Source organism: Vipera ursinii, assembly GCF_947247035.1.
Source record: "Vipera ursinii genome assembly, chromosome: 3".
Lineage (NCBI taxonomy): Eukaryota > Metazoa > Chordata > Lepidosauria > Squamata > Viperidae > Vipera > Vipera ursinii.
This window is the reverse complement of record NC_139516.1, coordinates 110,827,879-110,852,231: the sequence shown is the minus strand read 5'-3', so window position 1 is coordinate 110,852,231 and position 24,353 is coordinate 110,827,879. Positions and strand designations below refer to the sequence as shown.

Below are 24,353 nucleotides of genomic sequence, written 5' to 3'. Positions count from 1 at the left end.
TCTCTCTGAACCAATGATAATTCTGGAAGAGGCAGTCCTCCCTTTGAAATAACAAATCTATGATTTGTGAATCTCTTAGACTCATGGCTATTGATGGATAGATAGTGGGAAATTATAATTAAGGGGCCTTTGCTCAGCACTGGGTGGTGCATCACTTGAAGCTCTTCCTGGAGAAGACCTGAAAACCCTGACTCATGCCCTTGTCATGTGCAAGTTAGATTTTTGCAAAGCAGTCTAGACTTCAAGACTACTCAGAGGCTATGACTGCTCTAACTTATCTATTAAAAAATAAGAGTCATTATTCAGACTTAACACTGGGGCTTAGGGCTCTACATTGGTCACCAGCAGGTTTTAGGTAGAATTTAATATGCTGATTTTGACTTTTAAAACCATTCATGAGTATCTATTTCAAGTAGATCAAATCCATTCAGTCTGTGCATCTTGAGCAGGGACAATTAGGCTTCCTACCTGATATAAGAACCATGGAATAGGAGGGGACTTTGTCAATTGCATTTACCCTGCTTAACAACCTCCTTCCAGAAATCCAGATGACCCTATTGCTATTGACCTTTTGGGGGAAAATATTTTTTTTAAAAAAATTTAAACATACAAACACAGAAAAGCAAATAGATACATTTAAAGTAAATAGTAAATCAACGATAGTCTCTTTTGCTAGATCTAAATTGATTTTCCCAGAACTGAAGCTTGCATAATACTCACTGAAACGTAACAAATGAAAAATATAATACAGCTTATTTTTAGTGAATTTAAATTGGCTGCCACAATGCAGTTATCTGTTGTATGAATTTCAGCATGAATCAATTACCTACAATAATCCCACCATCTTCAAGGTAGAATATAATCCTAGCATCCACAACTGCACAATTTTCAGATAATACAACTGAAATTTCAACAAGATTGCCTCACCTTCAGTACCTCTTGCTCTGTATTCTCCACTAGTTTCTTCTCCAATGAGGTTTCATCCCGGGAGGCTTCTGGGGACTGAGGTGTATCTTCTGAAAGAGTTATTGTGGAACTCTCAGAGACAGTCCGGGTCCGTGAATTGAAAATGTCCTGACATCAAAGAGAAAACATCAGCATGAGGTAACCCGAACAGAGCAGATCCACAGAGATAACTAAATGATAGCTTCATTTGTAGCCTAAACCATCCTATCTTTAAAACTGAATCAAAGTCTTTCCTTGTATCAATTAACATCACAGAAAATCTAGCGAGACAAATCAACATTGTTTCCATTCCTATAACAAATCAATATTGTTAAAGATGGAAAGTGGGAGATAAGTGTCTTTCTCAAGACTAACTAGAAATCTTTGGCAGAATTTAGTCCTAGTATTTAAATTCCACACATCCAATTTCATCATAAAACTGCTGCTTTTTATAATGCATGAGTCACTAGTGGGATACAAGAAATTGAGATATCCCAGTTCAGTGGTCCCTAACTTTAAAAAGCAGAGTCAGCAAGACAGAGTCAGCAAGAGCCTTGGTGGAGCAGTGGGCTAATGCCTCCTTAAGTAACACCAGCTGCCTGCAATTAGTGCAGGTTCGCATCCCACCAGGCTCAAGGTTGACTCAGCCTTCCATCCTTCCAAGGTAGGTAAAATGAGGACCCAGATTGTTGGGGGCAATTAAGCTGACTTTGTAATAATGCCGCTTGGGGTGTGTGTGAAAGCCCTAACAAGCAGGCATATACATAGAATGAAGGCTACTGCTAAGCTTGTAAGCCGCCCTGAGTCTTCGGAGAAGAGCGGGATATAAATGGAATTAAAAATAAAAATAAAAAAATACTGTATATATGAGAGCTAGTTTGGTGTAGTGGTTCAAGCTCTTGTCTTGCCTAAGGCACGAACGGTGGCTGGGTGATTTGGGGCCAGTTACTCGTTCTCAGTTCAACCCACCTACTAGGGTTGTTGTTGTGGGGAAAATAGGAGTATTAGATATGTTTGCTATCTTAAGTTATTTATAAAAGTAATAAGGGAGGGGGAGATAAAAACTGAATAAATAATAAATTTATTGTAAGACTCTGACCAAAGGCTTATTAAAATTGCCCACCTGGATGGCTTTGAAACAATAGTTAATCTAGGATTGTTATAGTTTGCCAAAAAGAAGAAGAAAAAATCTTAGATCTGACTCCTGGGTCCTGCCATCATCATGGACCTTCTTCTTCTTCTTCTCCCCCTCTCACCTGATATTCTGGAATGTGCTTCTTTGGCTCACCAGGAAAATGGTCCAGCCCACAAGATTCCACAGTCTCCTCTGCAGACCAAACAAAATTTCAGAACACTGTTCAAAACTGAGCTCCCATAAATAGTGAAATAATATCCACAGACCACCCTCATACCCTAGAAACAGCTCTGGGCAAACAAACACCTCTGGCTTCTGAGGAAGATAAGGTAAAGGTAAAGGTAAAGGTTCCCCCGCACATGCATGCTAGTCATTTCTGACTATAGGGGCCGGTGCTCATCTCCGTTTCAAAGCCGAAGAGCCAGCACTTGTCCGAGGACGTCTCCGTGGTCATGTGGCCGGCATAACTAGACACCAAAGGCACACAAAACGCTGTTACCTTCCCACCGTGGTGGTCCCTATTTTTCTACTTGCATTTTTACGTGCTTTCGAACTGCTAGGTTGGCAGAAGCTTTGAAGAGTAACAGATGCTCACTCTGCTACGCGGCACTCGGGATTCGACCCGCCAAACTGCCGACCTTCTGATCGACAAGCTCAGCATCCTAACCCACTGAGCCACCACTGAGGAAGATACATTGATACATATGTAACTAAGTAGACAAAAACAGGTAAGAAACATTTTCACATAGAAATCTTCCTCGTTCCAATGTTATTTGGGAGAAGAAAAACACCCTTTCTCTCATGACAATTACAGCTCCCTCGATATTTTCCAAAGAATGTTAAACAATGTTAATTTTTCCTCATGTCTCACTGTGTTAGTTCTGGTTTTGTTAGAGTGGCTGAGAAGGTAAAATAAACTTTCTGACAGACTTAGGAGGAATTGAACATTTGGTCTAGCACTGTAACAGTAGCACTGTTTACAGAAGCTTAGCAAACAAATTTCAAACACACACGCAGGCACACACATGCAGGGTGGTCCACCCTTCCATTTGGCTTTCCCTGGTTTTCTTTCCCAGATGGAAAAAAAGCACTGATATCCCATGAGGCAGGAGTGCTGAAAAATGTAGAAAAGAGGAGGAGGAGGAGAGAGCACTCCCTCTCCTGGCCAAAAAAAGTCAAGGCTTTTTATTCAACCTGTTATTTCTGTTTGTTTTTAATACCTGGGCTACTAATCCAGGAGCAGAAAGAAGGAGATACTTGTCTCTTCCCTCTGTCCTTTTTTAAATAAAACTCGGCTCTCTGATCTTTCATATTTTCACCGGCCTCTGTTTGGAAATATCCTGTGTGAAAAAATTGAATTGGGACCTGGACGAGTAAAAAAAATAAAACGCATATATTTCATAGCTCTTTATTTGCAAAGCAACAAAAACATCAAACCAGTGTGAGTAATGTCACATCTATTTTGGTCTTCAGTTTAATGTGCTTTTAGAAAGCAGGCAAACAAAAAAAAAGTCTCTTTGTTCCTTAGCAGCCATTTTGTAGACTTTTCCTGAATCTAATCTGTGACCTGATTTCCCCATATAATTTCCTTCTCCTAAAAGCAATCCAAAATGACAACTGAAGATCAAGACAAATGGTGCTGTGGAGAAAATAAGTTATATGGACCGGGACACTGGCCCAGAAGAATTACCAGCATGTATGCCCAGTGGTAACTCTAAACTAAACTGGAGGGTCTCTATAGCTTTTAGGAGCAAAAGACACAGAAAGGGTCATCATCAATCTCAGAGATATCTAACTTGACCCAGAGTGGCATTTAGATCCAAGCAAGAACATACAGGAATAGTTTGGAAATTGGCAGAATTGTTGCAGTACCATCTTTGGAAATAATGAAATGCTTACTAAACAAGCATTAGGGTATTGTTGTGGTGGTGGTGGTTAATCTTCAAATCAATTCACAGTCTGGGACTGGTAAAAATTTAACAATTCAAGTCCTAACCAAGGACCTAAGAGCTATTAAGGCAACATCTAAGTATACAGTATAGGGCTTATACTGTATACTCAGATGTTGCCTTAATAGCAATTAGGTCCTTGGTTAGGACTTGAACAGTTAAATTATAGGCAGTTCCAAGTAGGGTAGGGTTTTTTGCAACGATATTCAGGTCTAATAAATTCAGGTCTAATATTCAGGATATTCAGGACTAATAAATTCAAAATTTCCATGTATCTAGGCAGCCCTTTGGGTACTGCTGCAAGGGCTCCTTTTACTATTGACACAACCATTGATTTCTTCCTTCACAATCACTCAAATTCAATTTGCAAATCACACTATTTTGTTATTTTTTCTAATTGTTTCTCTTCAGAATAGAATAGAGCTGGAAGGGACCTTGGAGGTCTTCTAGTCCACCCTCCTGCTCAAGAAGAACTATACCATCCCAGACAAGTGACTATCTAGCCTCTTCTTAAAGACCTCCAGTGATGGAGCGCCCACGATTTCCAAAGGCAAGCTGTTCCACTGGTTAATTGTCCTCACTGTCAGGAAGTTTCTCCTTAATTCCAGGTTGCTTCTCTCTTTGATCAGTTTCCAACCATTGTTTCTTGTCCTTCCCTCTGGTGCTTTGGAGAATAGTTTGATGCCTCTTCTTTGTGGAAGCCCCTCAAGTACTGGAATACTGCTATCATATCTCCCCTATTTCTTCTTTTCTTTAGACACTAGCCAAACCCAAGTCCTACAGCTGTTCTTCATATGTTTTAGTCTCCAGACCTTTGATCATCTTAGTTGCTCTTCTCTGAATTTTTTCCAAACTCTCAACATCTTTTTTGTGATATGGAGACCAAAATTGGCTGCAGTATTCCAGGTGTGGTCTTACTAGGGTTTTATAAAGCGGTACTAATACTTCGCGTGTTCTTGATTCTATGCCTCTGTTTATACTAACCTATTGTATTAGCTTTTTGGGCTGCTGCTGCACACTGCTGGCTCATGGTTAAGTGATTATCCACTAGGACGCCAGTAACTCTCACAGTTACTGTTTTTAAGCCAGGTCTCACCTAAACTGTATTTATACCTTTGATTTTTCCTGCCTAAATGTAAAACTTTGCTTTTCTCCACATTGAAAAGCAATGTGGAGAAAAGCCCTATCATTTTGCTCGATAGGGCCCAGAAGTTTGTCAAGATCTTTTTGGAACCTGAGTTTGTCTTCTGGGGTGTTAGCTACTCCTGTCAGTTTGGTGTCACCTACAATTTGATGAGTTCCCCTTCAATTCCCTCATCTAAGTCATTTATGAAAATATTGAAGAATACTGGACCTAAGACAGAACCTTGTGGTACCCCACTGCTTACTTCTCTCCATGTAGATGTAGTGCCGTTGAGGACTACTCATTGAGTACGGTTTGCCAGCCAGCTACAGATGCATCTGGTGGTGATGTTGTCTTTCCATCTCTTTCTAGCTTTCTAGCTGTGGTCTACTTTATCACATGCCTTACTGAAATCTAAGTATACTAGGTCCACAGCATTTCACTGGTCTACTAGTTTAGTCACTTTATCAAAGAATGTGATCATATTGGTTTGGTTCAATTCATGCATCCCCTGGTATTGCAATATCAATGACTCAGACTCTTTTTCCTTTCCACAATACTGATATCAGGAGTTCTGTGGGCCAGATATCTGTCTGTTTAGGATCCGAAAGTCCCATATTATGCAGTAGGAGTTCAGGGAACAAAAACAGCAATGAGATTTTACAAGTTTATGGAACAATCCCAGCATTTCAATGATTTTCTGTAAAACAGCTGAGCAGAAAAAGACCAACTAAAGTGGAATGGAGTGATACAGGCAGGTGGATCTCTGACCTGCATCTCCCTGCTTAGATATCTTTTATTTTCCCCTCTTTTGAAGGTTTTCATTACATTATTTTCTCCTGTTAAGCAGTCTTCAAAATCACCCATCAAAACATCTCAGCCTTCTTTCTCAAACAATCCCATGTCTTTCCTAGATTCCCTAAAATCCAGAGGATTAGCAAATGCTCCTATCTTTCAAAGAGCCTTTGGAATCCATTATCAAGATAAGGATTGTTTGTCTTCCTGCCTCCTCCCATTCAAAGCTAAAAAAGAAACCCTTTAATGCATAGATATAATCTGGCATTATCAACAAAATTTGCCAAAAGAGACAGGCCTGAAATTAATTATCTGAACTGCATTTTAAATGTAGAATTTCACTTGTCTAATTTAATTATTTTTAAATCATTACAATCAGGAAAGGGAGAATATGGTGGTTTACCAAATGTACTTAAACCTACTAGATAGATAGATAGATAGATAGATAGATAGATAGATAGATAGATAGATAGATAGATAGATAGATAGATATAGACAGACACAGACAGACAGACAGACAGACAGACAGACAGACAGATAGATAGATAGATAGATAGATAGATAGATAGATAGATAGACAGACTGTATTTTGATATACTATATTTTTCTAGATTAAATATATTTGTTTCCTTCAGTACTTTCTTCACTCTCTGCCCCCAATGCCCTTGTACTCCGCTAGAGGAGAATAAAGTGCAATAGGAACAAACAGTAAGGGTGGCCCTATTGTTCTTTACAATTAAAGTCAACTCACAGAACATCATGGATAACTACTGCAGAAGCAGCCATTTTTACCTGGTGGTTGTTTCAGATGTGAGGAAGGCTTTGAAAGGCTTCCTGAAGACAAAGTGGAATTGTGGTCATTTTCTGCTAAACAAGCCTCTAAACTAGCAGGTGTCCTCTCTGAAGGATATCCATGTCCAGAACAGATATGCAGCTGTTGATCCACATCTGGTTGGTGCCCAGTTGAATTAACAGGTGACGGGTGTCTACAAGGCTGATGCTGTAGATTCTCCCAGCATACCTCAGCTTGTTCAAACTCCAAATGAGGAGCTAAACCTGATAATCCAAATCTGAATATTAGTATTATTCCCAATTGATAGATCAGGAAAAGAGGCAAGGAACTAATGATCTTATTAAGGTTTAAAAAATGACACTCTTAAATGGGTTAATTTAAAATAAGATTGGCCTTGTAACTATAATTTGTAACCATAACCGCTGAAAGGTTTAAATTCCTAGAAAGCATGTCTAAAATCAGACTGCAAATAGGATTATCTCTTTCACCAATAATTTTCAGATGTAGTGCTGCTATGCAAAACTGATGGGTATATTTAAAAAAAGCAAACTCTCTGAAAGATTTGTAGAAAAGAGAGGGAGAACAAAATTAAATTCCAAAGAGCAGATTCATTCTTTTTACAAGCAACCTTCTTTATACTGTCATGCATTGGGTCACAATTCTCCTCATCTCCCCTGACCCTAACCCTAACCCCCCCCCCCAAAAAAAAAGCCATGGCCAAAAGCTATTGTTCTTATGAGGCTTTATAGGGGTCACAATATGACTACAGAGGAGAAAAATATAGTATTATGAATTTCATTATGTTTCCTTCAATCTCTCAATAAGAGAGATGCTTACTGATTCAATAAGATACATTCCTAAACAAACACATATATAATTACAACTGCAGACTTTTGATCTAAATCTCTTTTTCCAAGTGGCACGTATATTTGAAACCAACTCAGTTCTCAAATGTTTCAAATCAAACTTGAAAGAGTTTGACAGAATACACCTTCTGGGTACATCTGCCATAATTTGTTCTTTCATTCTTTTACCTGATATTGATCCACTGTCTCTGACAACATCTAGCTGGGTGGATGTAGTGTTGGGAAACCTTCTTTGATCCTTAAATTAGATATGAAAGAAAACACACATAAAATCCAAATCCGGTTAATGGTGTAAGCTCTAGGGTACAGGTAAGAAAAGGCAAAACAGAAACCCCCAGTATAAAACCCTCAATTTCAACAAGTCAGAATAACATCTTTATCTACTTATTTATTTAGTTACTTATTCATTCCAGGTATATAGCTGCCTCCTTGCCAAGCAACTCACAGTGGCTGTTTAAAACATTAAATCAAAGAAAATATAAAGAATGTCATTGGAAAATAAAATACACTGCCCAAGGAATTAGATACACAACACTATTAATTTCAATTTCCTACCTCTGAGGTAGGAAACAGAGCACTAAATAGTACCTGGGGATTATTCTACCCCCTATATGGGGATTAGGGTTAGGGTTAGGGACACTGGCTGAGGAATTCTGAGAGTTGAAGTCAACAAGTCATAAAAGGGCCAAGTTTGAAGACCCCTGGTCTACTCTATACACGGTTGCTATTTCTAGCTACACAAAGCAGTTTCTACTTGTATTGGCTTTTGAATCACTTTGCCTCTACAGCCCTGGGTTTCCTATTTGAAGACAAGGAACCTGAAACTGATGATAAAGGTTTAACATTGATATCCTTAGATATTAGTTCAGATTCTGCATTTCAGGCTGCTGGCAAACTTATCCAGTTTGACCATGTTTCTGGAAATTCCTGAAAATAAAAAGACTGCTGCTTTTTAAAATTAATTTGATGTCACTCCATCTACTGCCTCTGGAGCAAGGCAGTTAATGAATGAATGAATGAGTGAATGAATGAATGAGTGAATGAATGAATGAATGAATGAATGAATGAAATTAAGACATAGGACATTGTTTCCTGCATGGTCATCTAACTTGATGTACATTTGAGATCCTGGGAAACCAATGTCATATAAGTTAGGAATACTTTCATTATATATTATATGTACAATATGGTCTATATGTATGTGTCTATTAGAAATTCATTTTGCAACTAGGACCACTTTTTCCCCCACTCAGCTTATAAATAGTGGCAGCTCTATTATGTGCAGTTACATTTCTCCAAACAATTCAAAACACTGCATGCACAGACGCATACATACATATCTACATTCTTTATTGCAATCACTGATCCAGATACATTAACAAATAAAAGAATATAAAAGCAACCATCCATTTCTTCTGAAGGTTTCAGTAAATACGGATCACAAATTTTAGCAGATGCCAAGGTAAAGAAGTACCTGCCACCATATATGCAGTATGAGGGTTACAATATTTCAAGGACAATACTCTGGCCTCTCATTGGTACCCAAGCCAATTTAAATAACTGCAACTTATCAGAGAAATCCAATTCCTTCTAGTCTGAATATAGCTCTAAGGATTCTACACTCCCATGACACATTGCCTTCAATTTGGGCATATTGTGTTTCTGGGTGTATAAATGTTTTAGAAAAGGCTATTGATTTCAGCTCCCCTTTAAGTTCTTGGAGCATTCCTCCTCCTCCTATTTCATAGCTGCTATTGTTGGGAATTATAATAATAGGATGCTGGTTAACACTATAGAATACCAATAACAGGGCTTCAGTTAAGAGATGCAGATACTTCTAAAAGCTTTATCTTGCATCTGTCCCCACCATCAAATGATATATTTTGAGCAGTATATTAATAATAATAATAATAATAAGTTGGAAGGGACCTTGGAGGTCATCTAGTCCAACCCCCTGCTCAGGCAGGAAACCCTATACCATTTCAGGCAAATGGCTGTCCAGTCTCTTCTTAAAAACCTCCAGTGTTGGAGCATTCACCACTTCTGGAGGCAGGTTGTTCCACTGGTTAATTGTTCTAACTGTCAGGAAGTTTCTCCTTAGTTCTAGGTTGCTTCTCTCCTTGATTAGTTTCCATCCGTTGCTTCTTGTCCTGCCTTCAGGGGCTTTGGAGAATAGCTTGACTCCCTCTTCTTTGTGGCAGCCCCTAAGATATTGGAACACTGCTATCATGTCACCCCTCACTCTTCTCTTCATTAAACTACACATACCCAATTCCAGCAACCGTTCCAGATATGTTTTAGCCTCCAGTCCCCCAATCATCTTTGTTGCTCTTCTCTGTACCCTTTCTAGAGTCTCAACATCTTTTTTGCATCGTGGTGACCAAAACTGGATGCAGTATTCCAGGTGTGGCCTTACCAAAGCATTGTAAAGTGGTATTAGTACTTCACATGATCTTGATTCTATCCCTCTGTTAATGCAGCCTAGCACTGTGTTGGCTTTTTTGGCAGCTGCAGCACACTGCTGGCTCATATTGAAGTGATTGTCCACTAGGACTCCGAGATCTATCTCACAGTTACTACTATCGAGCAAGGTATCACCTATACTATACCTGTGCATTTGATTTTTCCTGCCTAAATGTAGAACCTTACTTTTTTCACCATTGAAAAAAGTTTATTTAAAGTTAGCTTGGTAAAGTCTTCAGTTAAAAGTAGAAATCTTTCAAAATACTGCACCATGCCCTGAATCTCCCTACTTCAATTAAAGGTAGTAGAGGAGTTTATTCTTAAAATAGCTTCCACTTTATTTGGGTGTGGGCTCATTTTATATTCATTTCTGCAATGTCCCAGGTATGTAAATTTTTCCAAGCATCAGAGGGATTTACATTATGCTTATTCTATTTGAAAATTACAGCTTTTACAGGACCTAGAACTTTGGGCAATCTCAGTCAGGTTCATTGACTAAGTCGCCTTTCCTGAAAATCAAAATATCTTTCAAATGATATAAAAGTTTTCCATTGTAACAACCCAAGAGACCTAAAAATTCCTGTTTGTCTTTTAAAGAAAATTCTACCAAATGATATGTCAGCCTAAGATGAGCCTAATCTACTGGCAGGCTTTTGCAAATCATTGAAGAATGCTGCTTCTATTGACGAGAATGTTGCTCTCTTTTCATGACTTTGTACAGTAATTTAATAAGTATATCCACATCTTCTTGGCATGCATTAGTTTGCTACAATCTTACTCCATGCTGAGCCCTCTTTTCCAATTCTGCTTTTATTTTGACAGTAACAAGTTTGATATCATTCTGGCCAGCTGAACTGCCTAGGCCAGGGGTAGGCAACCTCGGCTCTTTTATGACTCATGGACTTCAAATCCCAGAATTCCTGAGCCAGCCAAGCTGGCTCAGGAATTCTGGAAGTTGAAGTCCATGAGTCATAAAAGAGCCGAGGTTGCCTACCCCTGGCCTAGGCAAAAATTCTTTCTTTAAGCTATAGTTTACTGGGAAAATCTTTATGGTTTCTTTTTCCTTGCAAGACTCTATGTTGTTTTTCCTCGTAAACATGCTATTTCAACAGATGCTTCTTTGCCCATTTACATTCTTTGCCTCTGAGCTGAGTAGCATCTATAAAATACTCCTAGGCAGCCTAATTTCTTGCTGCCAAAGTTGTTGTAGTCAGTTGGAGACAATGCACACTCTGGAAGCTTTATAGACAACTTCTGAAAATCCATTTTCTTTAGTTTTTATATCCGTTTCAAATACACTGCACAGCTGTTGGTCTCCAAGACACTTCTCATGATTTGGCAGAATCATCAAGCTTGCAACTGGTTCTCTCCCCCCCCCCCAAAAAAAATCCTCATTATGTATTGCATGTATTCTCACTTTAGAATGCAGCAGTGACCTCTTTATTTATATCTGTAACATTCAGCAATTTTAGCATGATATTCTAAATGACCCCTCTGCATGTCCCTTCCCACAAAAGTACTTTTAAAGTCCTTCAGTTAAATTACTGTATGTTCTTGTGACTGGGAAATAAAGTTTGCTGAACCAAACTTTTTGTCTGCTTTCCTTCTGTAACAGGATTGAACAAAGAGTGGGCAATGTCCTCTATAACAAGAATGGGCAACTTTTAGGGATGCATCAAGCCTGATGACACACTATAAAGTTGATTTGCTCCAGGATTCATTGAATAGTTTGGCCACAGTAGTCTTGGGACCAGAAAAAATTGCTGTCAGACCTGGCAAAAAAATTGCACCCATCGTTTCTAGATTTGTTTGGATGGCTATGCTTCTTGGCAAACTTCTACCAGCCTCTTTAATAATCTTGCTCTTAAAAAGCGCCAAGCTTCTTCAATTTGCATACCTCTTATTAAAATAAAAACAGCGGCATCCACACAGAGAACTGGTTGTTCACATATTTGAATCCCACCACTTCACAAACTGTCTTGTGGATTTCTGGGGCACCCAAAGTTCATCAAATTTTCTCAAGAGAAACTAATCACCTTAACTAGAAAAGCTCAGACATTTAACAGTCTGCACCATCTGGGCCTCCATACCATAAATGATAGTGCACATCTAATTTTATCCTTCTCCTGCATTCTGGTTGATGGCCATTCTGGAACTTGTTTCCAAGCAGTGCTATTAAAATCAAATCCATCTGCAAATTATAGGACTTCAGATGACTGAAGTGCTACTTATGCCGAGTAGCCTGTAACACTGCAGAACGGTTAAGAGTTCCAACTCCTATTTTTCTTTTCGTACTTTAAAAGCCTGAGACATTTAGTTAAACAATTCTTTAGCTGATTTATATTTAAATAAATATATGAATTGGTTCTCTCCCCAACTAACTGCCTGTTTTTTTCTTTGGACAGGTTCTTCCTTACCACAAATATAAAGAACTGACTCCTCCTCCCCCTATTCACTGCATAGGATTACATTTCACTATCCATTGTAGTGAAAATAAAATATATGTAGATGCCAATCTGAACCACTATCAAAATAATTGGCTTCAGTTGGAGAAGCTTATAGATAGTTAAATTTCACACCAGGCATGGCAATAAACCTTAGCTCACCAGAAATCTAACTCAGGAGTAGGAAGTTATTTTACAAAAGAAGTTTCATAGATACAACGTGGCTAGATAAATTATTGTAGTCAAGTTAGAACACAGAAATTGATCAGGCTTGGTTTGCCTGTGTATGTGTCTTTCTATGTATCTAGTGTGTATCTATTCCAGGGTTTAACTTTTAGATCTTTTTCTCTTGCCTTTTTAAATTAGTGCAAGTTTTGTCATCCTCTTCCTAGCCTTGAGAATGAAGGATATGTATTCAATGCTTACATAGCAGTTCTGACTGGCCTGAGAATCAGTAAGTTCCCACCTCCTCAGGTTCAGTCCTTACAATTGCTGAAAAAGAGTCAGTCAGTCCTTTGAGTTGAATTAGATTCCTGGTGACCAAATGGACACATCCATGAGGCTTTTTTGGCAACAATACAAAAGTAGTTTGCCACTTTGACTATCATCTCTAACCTATAGTAGTCCTGAGACTTTCTGGCTGGCTCCCATCAAAGTATTAATTAGGTCTGGTCCCACTTTGCTTTTTTAAAAAAAATCTGTCAGTCTATTTATTTATTTTTTATTTTAATTCCATTTATATCCCGCCCTTCTCCGAAGACTCAGGGTGGCTTACAAGCTTAGCAGTAGCCTTCATTCTATGTATATGCCTGCTTATTAGGGCTTTCACACACACACACCCCAAGCGGCATTATTACAAAGTCAGCTTAATTGCCCCCAACAATCTGGGTCCTCATTTTACCTACCTCGGAAGGATGGAAGGCTGAGTCAACCTTGAGCCTGGTGGGATGCGAACCTGCACTAATTGCAGGCAGCTGGTGTTATTTAAGGAGGATTACATCTCACCAGTCAGCTAGGTATTGTGGTAAGTAGATTCAATTTTTAAAAAACACCCTAAATTTCAAGTCTGCCTGCCCCAGAATATGAAGTCCAATTCAGTTTAAAAGTAATACATTCAATGAATGACAATTAAATAGAAAACAGAAAACCTATAAAGTCAGATATTTGGTAGACCCAGATCTTAACTTTCATCCCTATGTTTGAAAAAATAAAAATACTTTTCCCTGATCATCAAATGGTCTTTGTAACCAGGAGAGCCAACTGGGTGCCTTTGGGCCAGTCACTCTCTCTCAGCTCCACCCACCTCCCAGGGTTGTTTTTGTGGAAAAAATAGGACAAGGAAGGAGAATTAGATGCCTTGAGTTCACTGCCTCGAGGTATCTATAAAAATAATAAAGGGATAACAAAAAAAATAATTCCAGTAACATGTTGATGTTGCATCATTTAATTCAATTGGAGTGGCCAGAATCACAAAATGACAAATCAATCCATCTGCAAAGGCACACCATCCCACAATTCTTACCTCCCACTGTTGATAATGGGCTCTGAGTTCAATGAGCCAATCTGGTTCCAAATCTATCTCATACTCTGCCTTCTCCAGGAGTCGTGGGTCAGAGTACTTTAATCGTTCTGCTAGCTATTCCATTGGAAAAGAAAAGAGAAGAATTAGTCACCAAGCTATTAGAGACTTTTTAAACTGTATGACAAAGATTTTTTTAAATGAAGCAAATAAAATTGTGGGCAGAAGTGAGTCTAGAGTCTAATCTATCTTTCACTCTATAGACATTGCATTGCCTATAAAACCAAGGATTATATTCTATTAAAACCTTTTAAGACTTTGATGAGCAAATAAAGGGAGGAAAGCCACAAAGTGTCTAGAAAAGTCCAGCTTTTATGGATTCTTTACAAGAGCATCTCTTTATCCCACCTTTATTATTTTTATAAATAACTGATACTCCTAGAATTATTATTCCTACTATAAATTGCCCTATTTCCCCCAAAACCTTGTTTAAAAAAGAAAGTGCCATAAATAATGCTAGCTCATTAGTATCATCTAAAATTAATATCAAGCTTTGCTAATAAGAACGAACACTGTTTTTTTCCTTCTGCTTTCTGCTTTGCAAGGAGTCATATGTTCTAATTAGTGAGGGAAACAGATCTTAATATACTGGCATCATTCACATTTCTAAAGAATGCTCAGCCATGTTGCTTTGTCACAGTATGCCTTAAAATATAACTTTTGCACAAATTAATTTAAATTGCCTGAAAACAGCTTCCTGGATTCTCAGTTTAATAAGACTGCATATTGAAGATGAATCTCCCACCATGTCCTTTACTGCTCCTCAAAGCACTTTTCTCTTTTGCCTTGTTTTTCACTTTATTATCTCACCAGAGGAAAACAAGATCATTGCTATCTCCTTTTAAAATAATTCTGAGATATTATGTTGCAGGGTGGATTTTTTTCCCTCCTAACATCTGGGGTTTTTTTAATGCTGGTGCCTGAAGGCTTTGTCAAAACAGAGGCCTTTGCACTGGTCTCAACCTCACATAAGATCTATTTGCATTAGGATTGTGCCTAATGGTTTATTCCCCTTTTAAATTTTTCCTACATGTTAAATTTTGTTTCAACAGAATGAAATAAAATGAGGTAAGAACTGATTTGGAAACTCTACATCAGGGGTGTCAAACTGCTGGCCCACGGGCCGGATGCATCATGCGTGTAGTGTATGCTGTCATGAACCCGACATAACAGTGCGGAAGCCGCGCCCACCCCATTGCCGGCAATGGCAAAACCATCCCGATACATTGCACGTCACGTCACTTGCGAGTTTGACATGTCTGGTCTACAGAGAAGGGAGAAGAGTTCTCTTTACTTCCTTATTTGCTGGAAGTGGTAAATCTGCTGTTCACCCTGTTGACTCATGACTGTTTATTTATTTATTTATTTAATAATATTTATATACCGCCCTTCTCCCGAAGGACTCAGGGCGGTGAACAGGGCAAGAATAAAAATACAAAGTTAAAAAAATTAAAAAAGGATTAAATATCTGCCCACTAAAAACAGTCAATACAATATTAAAACCCCAATAAAATAACAATTAAAAACCCCACCAATCCCCCATCAGGCCAGGCCGGCTTGTTCAAATAAGAATGTTTTTAGATCGTGGCAAAAGGAGCGCAGATTGGGCGCCATCTGAAGCTCAACCGGTAACTGATTCCATAGCTCCGGGGCGCCCACAGAGAAGGATCTCCCCCTGGGGGCCACCAATCGACATTCTCTGATCGGTGGCACCCTGAGGAGGCCCTCTCTGTGGGAACGCACAGGGCGAAGGGAAGTTGACTGTTGTGCTAGGTTTGCCACCAACCATATTGTGAAGTTCGCAGATGATACAACAGTAGTGGGCCTTATTCTTGATCACAATGTGGAAGCTTACCGCAAGGAGGTTGAGGGGTTGGTGAACTGGTGTAAGGAAAACAGCCTAATTTTAAATACCGGAAAAACCAAAGACATCATTGTCGATTTCAGAAAAGGCAGGCACAGCCACACTTCTCTGTACATTAATGATTCACCTGTGGAGATGGTTACCAGCATCAAATTCCTGGGTGTGCAGCTAACGAGTAGGCTGGCTTGGTCACTCAACAGTGAGAAACTGGTGAAGCGGGCGCAGTAGCGCCTGCACTTTCTGCGTTGCATGAGAAAAGCTCATCTTCCTTTCCCTATCTTGACCACTTTCTACAGATTGAGAGCATCCTGTCAGACAGCATCACAGTCTGGTTTGGAAGCATCACTGCTTCAGACAGGAAGGCGGTGCAGAGAGTGGTAAGGATGGCTGAAAAGATCATTGGCAGTTCCCTTACAGCTTCCTTCCTACCTTCTTGCAGGTACAGTATAGTTCTAACTCTGAAATGGTAAGCAACCAGCTGTATGGAAGTCAAAAGCCTGGGGTGCATGGCAGAAGCAAATACACTGGGCATTTTTAGAGTAAACAAATGAAAAATGAAACACCCTCTCAGCCACCTCCTGCAACCTCTCTTTCTGAGAATCTTTTTAATCTTATAATCTCTCTGAAAAAGGTACAAAAACATTGTACTTCATTTGCAGAGAGTAAAGACCTTTCCTGAACAAGAGGCAGAGTTCAGCACAACATTCATTTATATCCTGAACAATCCAAAGGAAGAAAATGTGTCATACTAGCATTATGAAAGTCTGTATAGGGATGAACAAAAATGGGCTGAGAGCTTCATTTATATTCCTGAAATTAATAAATACTAATTGTAGTGATGCAGCATGACATTTACTTTTAGGAAAATGGCTATTAACACAGGTTTTTTGTTTATGAGATTAATTAGGTTGGACCATTTGTTTGAGTGCTTCAGTGGGTTCACTGCACCAAAGTCCTCACTTGGTTCTTATAAAAATATACAATACAATGATTTGTTGTAGGACAGCACTAGCTCTCTCAGAGGGCAGTTCAGGCAGGCGGAAAATTGTAGGCTTTCTCTCCAGTTTCTCTCAAAAACAAACAAACAGCCACCAATAGCTATTGTGCCAGCCACAGACATATCCCAAACAAATAGGCCCTATAACTTCTTCCATGGAAGGTTTCCTCATAAAAAGAGAAAACTATTGTGAAGGCCAGCTAGCTTTCTACTGTTGTAGGAATACAGCGATACAGATCTCTGAAGTAGCCTGGTGCTCAGTGGTCTCACACTGAGGAAACTTGCAACTTGTCCTCTAAGGCAGCTATAAGAAACAATGCAACAGAAAAGCACCCACCATGGTCCTCCTGAACACTCTCTAGGCCAAACATTTGGAGGTCCCTTAGCTCTGGTTCTAGTAGCAACATAGCTTTCACCACCATTGGCAGGGTACATCTGGAATAAGTGAATATTGCTGGGGCTGACACAGAATATTTAGCTGTGCTTTACAAACATCCCAACCCATCTTCCCACCAAAAAGAAGCCCCTCTCTGATGTTGACCCCAGGCACCACATTCTTCTCTGTTACTCTTGCAAATGCTCGTTTGTTCCCCACATCTCCTACAAAGGTAAAAAACAGAGAGGAAGCTTGGATCCAAAGTTACTTTTACCTTTTGGATTACTTTTACTGTGCATAACCAGTGTGATCAATGGAGCCTTATCCCTATATCTATATTACTCTGCGCCAGAATACACACCACATTTGCAACCATCATCTTTAAATCTGACTCCTAGAAGCAGTTGATTCATGTCAGCTACTACTCTTGAGGGATGTATTTCCTGATACAGGTCAAAGTTACTTCTCAGATTGAAGGGCCTACAGTCCTTCATATTAATGTGTTTATGTGAAAGAAACACAAATGAAGCAAAATATAAATTTCATCAGATGAAACATTAGACAAAACAGGCTGATTCATAACTGTTGTATCCAAAATAGGCAAAGTACTTTTTTGTAATTTGTGCTGTTGTAATATTGAGAGGAGTCATTTCTTTTGAGCTGGTATATAACTGAATCAATGTTAGGGAAAGGCAGAGGCTTTGTCCTGCACTGACATAATCTTAGCTACTGCTATTCAAGTGAATAAACCCCTATTCATAAGAAGTAGCTTATTTTGAACAGTAATTATTTGGCCATTTTGACATATGTCATGGTAACCTCTAGGACAGACTACTGAAATTATTTGCCCTTGAAAACTCTGAAAATCAGTTCAGAATATAGCAGGTAGTTGTTTGAGCATATTACATTTGTAGTAAAGGACTTTCAAAGAATAAACCTATAATCAAAGGCAATTTTCTTGCTTAAGAATTGTGGGCAAAAATCAGGTCTTCATTCAGACAGACATTGAAATCAAGTTGCTTTCTTTGCTTCTATCAAAGTGGACAATCCAGCAGCTTCTAGGAGGAAGGGTCAAAACAAGGAAGAAGGCCATTGCAGTAGCAGCATCAAAAACTTCTTCTTTATGAGTTTGTACATGCCTACTTTGATGTGAATATCACTGGAGCTACCTCATTGTTAGAGATAAATGGGAGAAGTAGTTCAGTCTTTCTGAAATTTCAGGAGCTGAAAGTTATCCTTACTATTTGCATGATACATTTGACAGGTTTTTGGGGGAGGGAAATAACTGTGTCCAAAACAGAGTTCATATCTAGTTAATTAATTCCGCAGGTTTCGACTCAACCTCAAAGACATCCAGTTTTGTTTGGTGATAAAAATCACTCATCTTCCCCATTTGTCTGAACTTACTACAAGATTAATTTCCCCTCTAATGTCCATGCCTCAGACAAAGTTCTATGAAGGTCCAGAAATGTGGGGCATATTAGATATGTCTTAGTAGATATGTCTCTGTGGCTGTCTCAATTCCCCTCTCCTCACCATGGCCACAGTGATGGATGGAAAATGATCAGAAATAGGTGGAATGAGTAACTTCTCCCAAATCTATTCACAGCCTTGCCAATCCCAACAAAGACTTTTCAGACATTATTTTCCTGTTCTGTTAAATATAAAAAAAATGGGAGGAAGAGGGAAGGAGTCAGGAAAAGACAATCTCAGCATGGTAGTCAAAAAGAATGTAAATATAGCCAGAGGCTATATTTAAATATGGCTCAGTGGCTTAAAAGACCCTGGAGAATGTCTGTACTCCAGTGTTTGGAGCCCTACCACCAGGTGATGGAGTAAGCTTCCGTGAGCTTCCATCACTTGTCCCTAGCAGTTTGAAAGCATGTAAATGCAAGTAGATACACAGACACCACTTTGCTGGGAAGGTAACAGTGTTCCATGTTTTGCCATATGCTTTGCACTGCGGCATGGCCACGGAAATGTCTTTGGACAGTGCTGGCTCAATGGCTTAAAGAAATGGAGCACTGCCTTTTAAAGTCAGGTATGACTAGCCCAGTCAAACCCACAGGGACTCCTTTACCTTTACCTTACAAAAGATGCAGTCATTCTATACTGTAAGCTTGCAAAAGAGAGATGTTTGCCAGAGTGGATGCCTTGGTTGTTCATGTTGTACAAAAAGGATTGTTGTATTCAGAAAAGAAACTACATTATTGTGAACACAGGGACATATTTATAAATTCCCTCTGTCATGTTTTAGTTTAAGAGGACCTGCAAATAGGTAGTTTGTTTCTGAAAATATTTGTCTCTTTTATGTAATGGAAAGTTCTTAATTTGCCAATACATTAATATTTGAAATTATTGTTGCTGTTTTAAATAGGACTGTAATTCTTATGGGGTTGGAAAAAGAAAATCCTTTAGTGCAGTGGTTTTCAACTTGTGGTCTGCAGACCGCTGGGGGAATGGAAACGCAATGTCATCACAGGGGGTCCGCGAAGGCTTGAAATGTTATGATTTAAATGTTGAGTCAAGTCTTGGGGGGAGTCGGTGACCACAAAAGGTATTTAAAGGGGGTCCATGGTGAAGAAAAAGTTGAGAACCACTGCTTTAATAGCTATGCCACAATTACAGATGAAATACTCCTTTTCTATCTGGCACTGGAGCGAACTGCCCTCTGGTACCAGCGTGAGTTTCTAATCTGCACCAATCATGAAATGTTCATTTTTATCACAACCATGATTTTGGGGAAAAATATAATAACTCTTGTCATATACTAGAGTCTAGTCCTGATTAGAGCCCCAAGAAGCTGCTGTATGCAGTGCTAATACACATTTAATATCTTACATGGTTTGTTTTGCATCATGTCCCTCCCTTTTCATCTTTCATCTATTAGCCAAAGAAATCTGCATTGTGAGTTTAAAAATGGTTTATCCCAACTCTTTTCACAACACAAAAACAAAGACTAACTCCGTAAACTATCCAGAGTCGTAAAGAAAATGTGATGGGCAGTATCTGAATTTGATAAATAAACAATCACAATGTATACAACTGCATTATGAATTGCATGTGAAATTTCCAGCAGTATAGAATTCCAACACATATTATGAGTACATGATGAATTATAGGTTTAAGAGATAAACTCAATTCCTATTGGGGTCCCTAACCAGACACTCACCTTGATAACCTGCTCTAGAAGGACAGGATAAGCATTCCAGTTCTGGGTAAGAAGTGCCATTCCAATCCCTTCACAATAATGTAAGGCCTGGGAAGTAAGACCATAATCAACCAGGCGAGATGCATAAATCAGTTTATATACCTATGAAAGAGAATTAAGAGAAAATATGAGTTCAAGAGAGGAAATACTCATACACTCTTAGTGTGGTAGCCGATCTGCTCTTGTTTGTATGAATCTTTGTCTTAAAATGCTGGGTTAACTACTGTGGTCAAATGGCAAAGAGAAAGTAGGGACACAAGAAAAGTATGTGTATAATATTATCTGCATTAATAAGCTTAATAAATAAATCACTGAGCTCATGTACATGAAATAGTTTCAACAGTCAAAATAATATACAATTAATTAATTCCAGGTATAAAAACTCCTAGTACAAACTATAAATTCCTCTCCAAAGTATTTTGAAACCAATTAGTTAAATGTGTCAATACTCCTTGGAATTTCTTGGCAATGTAGATGGCAGTAATGTATATTTGACATTTATTACCCAGTAACTGCTGTGCATGGTATCACTTAGAAACACAAGACTATATATAGTGCTCAATGTGATCATGCTGAACTATTGGAGAGATAGGAAAGGATAATTATTGTTATTTACTACAAACAGCCCTGGGAGTTATAATTTTGATAGACCACTGAATTCTAACCTAGACTGGGGGGAAAATTAACAAAGGTAACCACGTAAAGCATACATAAAGGTAAAGGTAAAGGTTCCCCCGCACACGCGTACTGTGCTAGTTGTTTCCGACTCTAGGGGATGGTGCTCATCTCCGTTTCAAAGCCAAAGAGCCAGCGCTTGTCCGAGGACGTCTCCGTAGTCATGTGGCCGGCATGACTAGACGCCAAAGGCGCACGGAACGCTGTTACCTTCCCACCGGAGTGGTCCCTATTTTTCTACTTGCATTTTTACGTGCTTTCGAACTGCTAGGTTGGCAGAAGCTGGGACGAGTAACAAGCGCTCACTCTGTTACGCGGCACTCGGGATTCGACCCGCCAAACTGCCGACCTTCTGATCGACAAGCTCAGCGTCCTAACCCACTGCGCCACCGCATCCCTCTGCTGTAATTACCTTAGATTCTCCATGCAAGACTACAGCAGTAGTTTTAAATAACTCTTCATAAAACAAGGATCGGCAACCCTTTTGCAGCTGCACTTTTTTAATATGTATCTTTTGACAGCAAGGGTATCACCAGAAGAGGTGGGGCTTGTTGTACAAGAGCTTGGGGGATCCCTTAGTATCAGGAGTCAAAAGGAAACTGTTATTTTGCTCCTTCACAATCCTCCTACCAAAGAGGTGTCCGTGCTTTTGCCTTTACAGGATCTTACTTCTTTTCTTCCTTACTGTAAAACAATATAATGCCTTGTACGGCGCTATATCCCTTTCCCTAAGACTCCACCAGAAGCTTTGCTAACCTTGAAGAAGTTCAAAGAGCTGCCTCCTTCCATTTGCAGATAATGGAAGTTGGCTAAACTAAACAAAAAGCTCTCACTTCAGGAAATATTTTCATTCTAGAGGCCTATGAACATTTGGCTCTTTTTAATTGGCTTGCTATTACCTGGAAAGAAGGGATGAAAGCTTGGGGACAGCCCAGTAACCGACAATACTCGAGAATTTCCATTCTGTGAATACACTCTGTCCTTGCAAACTGGGAAAAGGTTTGGCTGAAAGAAAAAAGCAGATCAAGAGTTGAGAAGCAGAAGCTAATTTCATCCTTAGAGCCCAATTTATTCTTTCCATCAAATTCTGTCTTCCACAGAAGTTGGAAGATAAAATTAGAGACGCTGACAGTCTAAATGGTAGGCGATTGTTTAACTAATTTAAAAACTAATGGGCAATTAAGCTTCACTGAAGTATTACCAAAATTTCGCTATTGGATATTTTTCAAAATATTAAAGAAAATGGCAAACTCATTGTCTATTATGCTAAATAAAAGGTAAATCTCATTCTAAAAATTGGAATCTATCTTTAATGTATCTTCCCTGATGAATACACTATAACTAATAGACTTTAAAAATAAAACTGCTCATGACAAAAATGTGTTTCCTGCTAGCACTGTTTGATTTTTATTCTCTGTTCCTCTTCATTCACAATATGGAGGCTTCATTTTTGTATCATTATTTTTATTTTATTAAGTCATCTGGCACCGAACAAATGAAAGTCAATACAGTATATATAAATGCTTTAAATAAATGCAACATTTTGAGTTTGTTTTGATTTCTTCCTTTCCTTTGTGTCTCCTGCATGAAATGGAGACTTCCTGAATGAAGCTATCCAAAAGTATAAAGCAAGGTAGAAATAGAAATTTGGAAGACCTCTGATTTATGATTACTGTGGAATGGGGAGAACACAGATACTTATTCTGTAATCAACAAAATTTGGACTTGTCTCTTTGAGCTCCCACTCAGGGGATTCACCACCCACCCAATTCCTGTTAAGCTTCCTCTCAGCAAATAGCTACAGCTTCCCAGAGGGATGTATTTATAGACCAGCAGTCTCCATGGTTTCATTTTGAGTACCTAAGAGTTCACTTATAATATGAGCTGGAAAGTTACATGAAGGTTGTTCCTCTACTCCTAGGTGGAGCTGTTGCTTTTCTTAATTGTTTTAAGTGGAAGTTGTACTTAAGATTAGGAAAAATTAAGAAAGGGGAGGGGTACTTTAAATGGAAAAAAGAGAGGAAAAATAATAACAAGGATTGCCTTTGGATACTTCATTTTTAACTACAGGAGCAGTAAGCAAAAAAATCTGGTTTCACCTAAGACCAGATTTCTAAACACATGTGATTTCACAGAAATTACTTTAAGCGACTCACAAGAATTGGTTACGTGTGTTGCTTGAAGATGCAAGGTGCATTTGGCTTTGTCATACTAATAAGGCACCATCAGCTTAAAGGTGAAATGAATCATTAAACACTTATCCTTGTTATCTGGCCAGAGCACCATTAATATAAGTGGAATTGTTGGCTCTGTAAATTGGATTTTTAACCTTACCTGTGCCTCTAAAGGTGAATGATTAAATCAGCTGCAGGGTTTGCCTTATCTTACAAGAAGCTAGTTTCAACAGGGCACTTTGGTACACTGAACTGAAGTTCAGATCTTTACCTGTCTCATCAGCTAGAGAATCACTTACATATGCGTACTCAGAATACCAAACACTCTCCTTTCCATATTGGAGCTAAAATTAATTTTAATATTCCCTGGTCTGCCCAATACTTGAACTTCTCATCAGCATTTGACATCCACACTGAATGCTAGTGAAATCAGTAGCTGGTGAATCACCTGTTTCACAGAATGATTACTATCTTGTGGTAGGCTGTAGAGAATACTTTATATAGCAAAAAAGAAGGGCTCAGGCACTGCAGAGGAAATACATAATTTATATTTCTATATTCCAGCATAGAGGATATGCTGTTTTAGATGGTTAACATTTATTATTTGGAATAAAACAATATTTTCTCTACAGTGCTCTGTCATTCCATTTTATGGCTACTGAAGTTAAGTGTTCTGCTTTTATTAATATTTTATACAATCTGGTATTAGGAAAATAATTCAGAAGTAAATCCCATTACATTTAGTAGATTTACTTCTAGAGTTATCATAGGCTAAATTCAAATATCAAAATCAAAATGTCAATTTTTGCAAAATTGACTAGTTCCAACATTTTCTTTACATTTTCATTTTGGATCTATTCCCTAATTCAGAGGCATTCACTTTAGTCTGGTTTATAGAGTATAATAGTGGAAACAAATGACTGATGAATGGTTAAGGAAACTTAATTCAAACAAAGAGAAGGAT

The 24,353-nt window shown here is 38.7% G+C and overlaps 1 protein-coding gene across 2 annotated transcripts in view; it reads right to left on the bottom strand.

Moving 5' to 3' along the window:
* Positions 1–24,353, bottom strand: part of SEC16B (SEC16 homolog B, endoplasmic reticulum export factor) — a 74,974-nt gene that overhangs the window by 7,625 nt on the left and 42,996 nt on the right. For both annotated transcript variants that reach the window (XM_083358701.1, XM_083358700.1), the window contains exons 16-22: positions 22,115–22,220; positions 20,502–20,642; positions 14,036–14,149; positions 7,775–7,844; positions 6,740–7,003; positions 2,202–2,272; positions 928–1,074 (exon numbers count right to left, since the gene is read on the bottom strand). In XM_083358701.1, coding sequence (XP_083214827.1) covers positions 928–1,074; positions 2,202–2,272; positions 6,740–7,003; positions 7,775–7,844; positions 14,036–14,149; positions 20,502–20,642; positions 22,115–22,220 — 913 coding nt within the window. The remainder of the gene's footprint in view (positions 1–927; positions 1,075–2,201; positions 2,273–6,739; positions 7,004–7,774; positions 7,845–14,035; positions 14,150–20,501; positions 20,643–22,114; positions 22,221–24,353) is intronic.